The sequence below is a fragment of the Zosterops lateralis genome (genome assembly GCF_965231275.1).
Source record: "Zosterops lateralis genome assembly, chromosome: 26".
In the NCBI taxonomy this organism is placed as follows: domain Eukaryota; kingdom Metazoa; phylum Chordata; class Aves; order Passeriformes; family Zosteropidae; genus Zosterops; species Zosterops lateralis.
Genome location: NC_139786.1, coordinates 1,052,890 through 1,062,595, shown reverse-complemented (window position 1 = coordinate 1,062,595; position 9,706 = coordinate 1,052,890). Strand labels below are relative to the sequence as shown.

Below are 9,706 nucleotides of genomic sequence, written 5' to 3'. Positions count from 1 at the left end.
AGCTGTTTGAGTCTCCCAGAACCAGAACTGTGTTACTGACCCCAGGTAACACTCCCACCTCTTTTATCCTGCGATAACGGGGACATCAATCAGAAAACTCCTATGGCAGAAGGAAAGGCCCATTCAGAGGAAGCAGGGCTGTGAAATCTTCTCTCAGTCTGTGCCATGTGGCACTTTGCCATTCACAGGGGGAGAGGGGATTTTTGGGGTGTATTTTGCAGCCACCCAAACCTGGGCCTTTCTTTCTCTGCCTCATTCACTCCCTCCATTCCTGGGTGTGAAGGAGGGAGAGGAATCCAGATCCACCTAAAACCCCATGGAGAGCTGTCTGTCTTCAATGTGAGACCCATTTCCAGCTGCTGTCCCTGTTACACAGGAGAATCTTGTCTCTCTACAGGGATTTGATGTGGCTCAAGCTGTGGGGCCAGGCTCACCCCTATCCCCCAAACCCCTGCCATGGGATCCCAGCAGTCACCCAATCTGAGGGATCAGTGACTCTGAGCAGCCAGTGGCTGTCAGGAGAGAGGACACAGAGCTGTCCCTTTGCAGCTTTCTCCTTTTGCAGGTCCAGCAGCCTTTGCTGAGCAGGTTCTGCTGCCCCAGAGCTCAGCAGCTCCTTGGTACAGAATCCTGTTGTGATGCACATCCCACATGTCCCAGGACACTCTGGGCTGGGCAGTGCCCCCTGCTAAGCCAGACCATGACAGTGGACAATTTCTCTATTTTGGCCACTCTATCCAGGGTTAGAAAGAGCTCTTGAGGCAACCCAGCTCCTGACATCAGTGCTGGGCAGTTCCTGCAAACACAGCAAACACCTGCCCTTGATCTGGGCAAAACTAACAGGAGAACCATGGAGTGTGGGACACTGTGACACTGCAGCTCCATCCCCCTGAATCTCCCCTCAGCTCCATCCTCCAGCTCCATCCCCCTGAATCTCCCCGAGCTCCATCCCCCTGAATCTCCCCCAGCTCCATCCCCCTGAATCTCCCCTCAGCCCCTTCCTGGTGCAAGGAGAGAGCAGGAGAGTGAGGGCTGGAGCTCAGGACAGACAGACAGACAGACAGCCCTGGGTTCCCAGCAAAGGGCTTTTCCTGAGCTCCTCAGTCCCTTCTCCCCAGCTGCACCCTGCCTTTCCAGTCCCAGGTGAGTTGAGCAGCCAGCACAGACACAGAGTCCTTTATCTGGGGTTGTGTTTCAGTCTGGAGCCCTTGAAGTGCCTGTTGGGCTCTCCTGCCTCACTTCTCACACTCCTCTGCCCTGCTGGAGCCAGCCCTGCCTTCCCCTGCCCTGCCATCTCACAAAAAAAAAAAAAAAAAAAAAAAACAAAAAAAACAAACAAACAAAAAAAAACCACAGTTACAAAACAAGCCTGGCTCCTGGAGCTATGAACAGGTCTTTATTTGTTGAGGTTTCTTTCACCTTTTTTTTTTTTTTTTCCTTTCTTCCCTTTGAATGAAATTCCTGCCAGCTCTAAGAGAGAGAGAGAGAGAGAGAGAGAGAGAAGGAAAAAGAGTAGAAAGCTTAACTCCTCCCATTGGAGCATCTCACGCCCCTGCCCAGCCCTTGAAACCCAATAACCAAAATCATTCAGCGATGCTTTTTCTTGCCTGGCCGCATCCTGAGCGCACCGGGACCTGCCGGGGATCCTGTGCTGGGGCTGGAGGGATGGGCTGGTTCATTTTTTGGGGCATTTTTGTGTGGTGCTGTGCCCTGTGCCAGGCTCTGCCTGTGGAGCCCGGGGCTGTGCCCTCCTGCCCGGCGCAGTGTCACTGTGAGCAGGATGGAATTGTGCTGGCTGTGGATTGTTCTGAGCTGGGGCTGTCGGAGGTGCCCCCCAGGCTGAGCCCTCTCACCGCTTACCTGTGAGTAAAACCCTTTTTTGCTGGTTTTTTTTCGTGATGTTCTCTTTCCCTGGATCCCTTCAAACAGCTGCGGGTTGGGCGTTTTGTGCTGTATATTCACCGGAATTAAATTTTCCTGTGGGAATTAGGAACCAAGCAAAATAATAACAACAAAACAAAACAAAAGAAAAAAAAAAAAAAAAAAGAAAAAAAAAAAAAAAAAAAAAACACCCACAAAAAAAACCACACACACACACAAAAAAAAAAAAAAAAAAAAAAAAAAAAAAAAAAAAAAAAAACCAATCACCAAATAAAATAAAATAAAAGGCAGATCTTTGGGCAGGACCTGCCAAACTCCCCCTCCTCCCTTCCCCTCTGTGAGTGTTATTATTTATACTGGGATGTTCTGCTCTTGCTCCGTGATTTCAGAGGACCAGGGGAACTGATTTGTCGGGTGGATTTTGATTGTCTGAGCACATAATGGGGTATTTTTATACAGCAATTAGCACAAACTGCTCTGGGATCCTTCTGTCAAGCGTTTCAATAGCTGCAATAACTCAGAGCTTGGCTGGGTTTGGGTTTTTAAAATGTCATTTTAAAATGAGTATTAAAGCCTCGTAAGGTGTCTAGGGGGGTGATAAGTGTTGTGATTATTTACGTATAAATTTTATTTTAAAATTCTTGATTATCTTTCTGATGTTAGCACCCCAAAGAGTTAAATTGATAGGCATTGCTTATTTCCAGCCCCAGAGGTGCTCTCGGTGCCATCACACTGGTGATGACTGAGCATCCTGATAAAGAAATGTGGAAAAAATCCCAGGCTTTAATGGGGAGAGGAAACATCCCTCTCAGGGAGAGAAGTTATCCCTGAAAAAGATGTTTCCTGGGTTTACAAGCAGGCAGGCTGGGGAAAAAGGACTGTGGTGTTCCCAGCTGAGAATGCCAGGGCACTGCCAGGGGAAGGGGTGTGCTGCACTCACCAGAGTGCACTGGCAGCCTCAGACAGGGCTGGGGATGTTCATGTTGAGTGTTCATGCTGAGTGTTCATGTTGGGGATGTTCATGCTGGGGGTGTTGGGATGTTCATGTTGGGGATGTTCATGCTGGGGGTGTTGGGATGTTCATGCTGGGGATGTTCATGCTGAGTGAGTGTTCATGCTGGGGATGTTCATGCTGGGGATGTTCATGCTGAGTGTTCATACTGGGGATGTTCATCCTGGGGATGTTCACACTGAGTGTTCATGTTGAGTGTTCATGCTGGGTGTTCATGCTCACTGTTCATGCTGGGGGTGTTCATGCTGGGGATGTTGGGATGTTCATGTTGAGTGTTCATGCTGGGGATGTTCATGGTGGGGGTGTTCATGCTGGATGTGTTCATGTTGAGTGTTCATGTTGAGTGTTCATACTGGGGATGCTCATGCTGGGGATGTTTATGCTGGGTGTTCATACTGAGTGTTCATGTTGAGTGTTCATGCTGGATGTTCATGCTGGGGATGTTTGTACTGAGTGTTCATGCTGGGGGTATTTGGGCTGGGTGTTCATGCTGGGTGTTCATGTTGAGTGTTCATACTGGGGATGTTCATACTGGGGATGTTCATGTTGAGTGTTCATGCTGGGGATGCTCATGCTGGGGGTGTTCATGTTGGGGATGCTCATGCTGGGGATGCTCATGCTGGGGATGCTCATGCTGTTCTCACTGCTGAGACTGTCTCGAGTCTAGGACTGACACCACAGACCGAGGTGTTGGTTTCCCGACCTCCCTGGGCTGTGCTGAGGCCCAGGTGCTCAGCTGTTGGAGCAGAGCAGGCAGAGGGTGCCCCAGGAAGGGCTTTGCACAGCCAGGGGGGAGCTGCCACACCTGGGTCAGGGCTCCTCTGCTCCTCTGCAGAGTCTTGTGGCAGCCACTGGATGGCCAGAGCTGCACTGGGTGAGCTGGGACAGAAATGAGACGGGAAAAGGATGATGCTCACTGGAGACCGTGAAAGATGAGAAAAATGTATAATGCAGGCTGTATTTCCCCTGGGAGAGGGAATCACTCTGTCCATGAGCTGTGACTGCACAGAGCTGCTCCTGGGGGTTGCTTTGGAACTGGCTCCCAGTGTCTGTACCAGGGATGGCTCCCAGTGTCTGTACCAGGGATGGATCCCGGTGTCTGTACCGGGGATGGATCCCGGTGTCTGTACCGGGGATGGATCCCGGTGTCTGTACCAGGGATGGATCCCGGTGTCTGTACCGGGGATGGATCCCAGTGTCTGTACCGGGGATGGATCCCGGTGTCTGTACCAGGGATGGATCTCGGTGTCTGTACTGGGGATGGATCCCGGTGTCTGTACCGGGGATGGATCCCGGTGTCTGTACCGGGGATGGATCCCAGTGTCTGTACCGGGGATGGATCCCGGTGTCTGTACCAGGGATGGATCCCCATGTCTGTACCAGATCCCCATGGGCTCACACAGTGACTCCAGTGATGACAGTGACCCCCTTTGCCCGGGCAGATCCCCCTCCCCATCCTGGCTGTGGGACCCTTGGGGGGTTTTTGGAGGAGGCTCAGTTTTCCTCCCTCCTTTTTTGGCGAAAACAAACCCATTTAGTGCTTCTCCATCAAACCCTGCCAGTGAGAGGACCAAACAGAGGTAGAAAGTCAGGATGAACTGGGAATGACTGGAGCAGAACTGGAGTTCTGGGTGTTCTCCCTGCTCCTGTCACTGCTGTCAGCAAATTGTATGATTTTACCTTCCCAGGTACGAGTGTGCAGCCAGGGCTGGTTTGTCAAAACAAATCAGCATAAATTTTATAGAAAGTATGGATATTGGAGTGAGATTTATGATCTTCGTGGAAATACAGGCTTAAAGTCCACATTGAAATATGTAAAGAAGTGCTGGATGGCTTTGGAGAGCTCCAAGGGCTGAAGAGGAGCCCTGGAATGGCACCAGGAGCGTGGAGCTGGCTCCTTGCAAAACTTTCCAGCTTCTTTGCTCCGTGGCCTGTCTCCTCTGCAAGCCACTGGCACTGCAGAGAGCAGGACTTCCTCCGGAGCAAAATAAAGGAGCCTCCTAATCACCCTTGATTAGACATTGCCTCACCACTAATGAGCTGCTGTCCTGTCCTGAGGCTGCTGCTCCCCCACAGTGCCCGTGTCCCTGCAGGAATCCTGTCCTTGCTCACCCCTGCACCTCTCTGGCTGTTTTCACCTTGCAGAGACATTTTGAGACTCTTCCTGGAATTTAACATCCCCCTGGGAGTTCTGGGGGTCCTGCATCACCCACTCTCCTCCTCTGAGCTGCCCTCACAGAGCCCTGGCAGGGATGTGCAGGGGCCAGGGATGCTTTAAAGCTGAGCAGACCTTTCCCAGGTCACCCAGTGCTGGATCCAGCACAGGGCAGAGCGAGGGAAAGATGCCTTTTCCTCAATATTTGTATTTTCTGAAGACCCACAGAGCTGCAGGAAGGTTTGGAGGCTCAGTGCATACCTGGTGACTGGGACAACACGAACAGCAGTGCTGGAGGCAGCTCCTCTCAGCCCAAATCCCTCCTCAGGTGAAAATTCTGCCCCTTGCAGCACCCCCAGTGTAAGGAGAGCCACCACAACCCCCCTGAGGTGGGGAGAACCCCAAGGGCTGCCACAGGAGCTGGGACACCAGAGCAATGTTTGGTAGGATGGTTTTCCAAGTAATATCTCAATGAATTGAAAAGGAAAAGCTGAATGAAAATGGACATGCTCAATGGTAGAAATGTAGTGACAAGTTCAATCAGGAGAAATTATTTCAATGTTTTCACTTCATGGTGTCCTTCTAAAAAAAAAAAAGTTTCCATTTACATATTTACATATTTTCACCTGCTGGTGTTACATTTACCCAATAAACCATTTAATATTCACATTGCAGGACTTCAGGGTTATCAAAGCAAAGCACTTTGCTGTTTTTAAAACAAAAATTATTAATTTTTTTGTTCTATACTAAATATTGGCATGCTGGCTCTTTGTTCTAAGGGGAAAGGAAGTTCAGAAGTCTCTGAATTTCCAATGAGTTTCGTGGCATCTCTTCCCATTTCCTCCTGCTGCTTCATCTCCCTTTTCTGCCACAGGCTCTGCTCTTTCTCTGCTCATGATGAGGTAAAAGAGCTTTGGGTCCAGCAGTTTTCACTTCATTTGGCTGCTGTTTTCCCGGCGTGGCTGCTGATGGGATTTATGGGATGCTGCTCTCTCTGGAGTGAACTGAGGGTTCCATCCCTCAAATCCTTCCAGCCACAGGAGGCAGAGCTGCAGGTGACAGAGCAGAGAGCTGTGCCTGCATCACGCCTGAGACCTGCCCAGGTTCAAAAGGAAAGAGGCAACTCTTGCAGGGCTGGTGGGGAGTGGGAACAGGTTTAGCCTGGAGAAAAGGAGACTCAGAGGTGACCTGATCACTCTCTACAACTCCCTGAAAGGTGCCTGTGCTCAGCTGGGGTTGGTCTCTTTCTCCAGCAGCACTGACAGAAGGACAGGACACAGCCTTGAGCTGCACTAAGGGAAATACAGGTTGGATATCAGGAAGAAGTTTTTTCACAGAAAGAGTGATTAAATACTGGAATAGTCTGCCCGGGGAGGTGGTGGAGTCACCATCCCTGGGTGTGTTTAAAAGGAAACTGGATGTGGCACTTGATATCATGACCCAGTTGAGGTGTCAGGGCTGGGTTGGACTCGATGATCTTGAAGGTCTCTTCCAACCTACACATTCTGTGATTCTGTGATCCTGTGATCCTGTGATCCTGTGATTCTGTGATTCTGTGATCCTGTGATCCTGTGACTCTGTGATCCTGTGATCCTGTGATTCTGTGATTCTGTGATCCTGTGACTCTGTGATTCTGTATCTGGATGTGGGCAGATGTCTGATTCTTGGCGGGGCATTTTCAGAGTGGAAAGGGACCAAAGAGAACGGCTGAATTCGCCTCCTGCACGAGGGGAGGTGCAGGGTGGGAGATGCAGGATCTGCCCCATCCCAAAGCCACCAGCTGGTGCCCAGGTCAGTCACTCTGCAGGAGAAGCAGCAGCCAAAGCTCTGCAGGAGCGGGGCAGGTGCACGGCCAGGAGCGCCCAGGGGAGGCAGGGATGGACAGGGCTGATGTGCACAGAGCTGGGTGTAGAAGCATCTGTGACTTACAGGGGACAAAAACTCTGCAGACCTGAGATATTCCAGAATATGTGGTTTTATTGCAAGGGTTGTGGGTAAAAAGGGATTTGCCTTCAGCCACCAGCCTGGGCTGGAGGGAAGTGCCAGAAAGAGAAGGAGAGAGAGCAAGGGGCAGGGTCAGAGTGCAGGGGGAAGAGAGCAGAGGTGAGAGCAGGGAAAGGAGAGCGAGGTCCTGGTTCCAATCCATTCTATCTCCTTTTGTGATGAATATTCTAATTTACAGTGACCAACCAACACAGGACACAAAATCCTATAGAATCTCCATACAGCCTATAAGAACTACTACATCACCATGTGTTATATTTTAAACTCTAAAAACTCCTCTTTAGACTTTCCTATTTTGCTCCATTGACCTTTGGATCCCTCAGGCAGCAGAAGGGGATTGTTCAATCCAAAGGGATTCTCCTCCAGCTGCCCAGGCTGTTGTCTTCAGGTTATAGAGTGACTAAGACTCGGTATCCTACAACTCAAATTAAGCTTCCATTTCTATTTCAATTCTAGGTTTCATATCCACCGCCCAAGCCTGGCTCCCCCTGTGCTCCCTGCCCGCCCCCCGGGCTAAGCAATATTGCCACAGCCTCCCCTCTCTCCCGCCCTTTTCTTAAAGAATAAACTCATAAATCTGCCCGGGGCAATGAAAACACTGAGCTCATGGCCCTTAGATGTGTGTGGGAGGAGCTCTCGCTGGCGATTAAAGGAGTTGAAGGTTTGCTTTGAAAAGCTCTTTGATTCTGGCAGGGGCTGCGGTGCCAAAAGGCAGCGATGGGGCTGTGGATGTGCTCCCCCTCTGCACCTGCCTGGGTCAGGGAGCGCACAGGGCGGGGAGGGAAGGGGAGGGCAGCGCTTCCCTGGGTCTGTAGGGGAGCTGAGGGACCCCTGTCACCCTGTCACCCTGTCACCTGTCACATTGTCACCTGTCACCTGTCACCTGTCCCACTGTCACCCATCATCCTGTCACCCATCACCCTGTCACCTGTCCCACTGTCACCCATCACCCTGTCACCCTGTCACCCCATCACCCATCACCCTGTCATACATCAACCTGTCACCTGTCACCCCATCACCCTGTCACCTTGTCACCTGTCACTCTGTTACCTGTTATCCTGTCCCTCTGTCACCCCTCTGGGGAGCATCCTCTGCCCACAGCAGTGTCTGCTACCTGCAAGACCAGACACACAGTCGGGATGTCAAATATCTCCATCCTGTGCAACAGGAGCTCTGAGGGGCTGGGTTGGGTCTTAGGTTGGGCTCAGTCTCAGGGTGGGCTCAGTCTCAGGCACGAGGGTCCTGTCAGTGGGACAAGGACCAAAGGCAGAGGAGCAGAGGTCAGGACAGGGATCACCAAGCAGCGCTCTGGAAAGCAGTGGGAAGGGATAGGGCAGGGCTGGGAGGAGTCTGGGGTCTTGGAGAATGACTGGAGTTCAGTAGGAGCAGAAAAGTCTTTGTGAGGAGCAGCAGGGCCAAGCACAAACCTCGTGCTGCAGCCCAGTGGAAACAGAGCCCGTGTGGGGACAGGAGCTGTGCCAGAATGGAGAGCAGGGGGAGGATTCAGGGAAGCTCAGGTGGTGTCTCCAATCCTGCAGGGATCCATCAAGGACCCAAAAAGGGCTCATATGAAACCATTTGCATGTGCAGCAGGCCAGGCTTTGCTGGCAGTGATGGAGGGCAGCTCCCCTCCATGGATGGATGGATGGACAGGTCTCTCCAGCTATCCACAGCTCTCTGTCTCCCTTTGCCTTGTTTTCAGGCCTTCCTGTAGCTGCTCCAACCCCTTTGAAGGATTTGCAAATGAAAAGCAAGTCCCGATGGGAGTGGAGCGAGCCCAACACACCTGTAAGGGCAGGACAAGCTCAAGGGACATTCTGTCTCTTCTTGTGAGCAGCCACAGGTCCCACTACAAAGAGAGCCCGGGAGACAGGATGGTTTCCAGCCCTGAACATCCCCCTGGGGCACCAATTAGGAACATTCTCTTGGTTCAAAGGGAAGGTGAAGCCCAAGCACCATCAGATGTGCCACGGTGGGAACCGCAGGGGTGGAAGGGGAGCAGAAATGTGGCCTCCCCTGCCAAGGATGGGGCATTGCAGGGATGGGGACTGCCCTACACGGGCTGTGACACTGAGCCCTTGTTGTGGTTTGAAAGCAAAATGAGTGAGAGGCTCCAAGTCAGAAATATAATTTAATAAGGAAGAATTTCCCAGTATCTCTGGCAGTGCAGTCATTCCCCCATGTCCTGTTCCCCCAGCCCCATGTCCAAAGTCCCTCTCCATCTCCTTTAGGCCCTGAAAGGGGCTCTGAGCTCTCCCTGGAGCTTTCCCCAGGTGAACAGCCCCAGGTCTCCCAGGGAACTGGCTGCTCCCAAGGGAAGAGTGAGGTACAGCTCCATCCAGCTGCACTTTCTGCCTTTCTTCTCCTTGGGACATGGCAGTGATCAGATATTGTCCCAAGCTGTTGTCCCAAGGCTCTGTCCCAAAACTGGAAGGTCTCCTCATATCCCAAAGGACAGAGATGTGCCTTTTCCTCATATCCCAAAGGTCAGAGATGTGCCTTTAGGCTCAGCTGTGTGGTGTTGGCAGAACCAAAACCAAGGACAGGACCTTGATCCCAGGTGAGGTTTATGTGCTGCACTAATTTCCTGTGTTCCATGAATTAATTAATGAGGTCCTGTGCCCTGCAAACACCATGTGGAGTTTCCTAGAGCG

General features: G+C 51.5%; 1 protein-coding gene across 1 annotated transcript in view; it reads left to right on the top strand.

The window, feature by feature from the left end:
- Positions 1–1,136: 1,136 nt before the first annotated feature.
- The window catches only part of LGR6 (leucine rich repeat containing G protein-coupled receptor 6), a gene marked incomplete at its 3' end in the record, with an annotated part of 105,562 nt that continues 96,992 nt past the window's right edge, over positions 1,137–9,706 (top strand). The window contains exon 1 of the mRNA XM_083878661.1: positions 1,137–1,862. Coding sequence (XP_083734787.1) covers positions 1,453–1,862 — 410 coding nt within the window. The 5' untranslated portion in view covers positions 1,137–1,452. The remainder of the gene's footprint in view (positions 1,863–9,706) is intronic.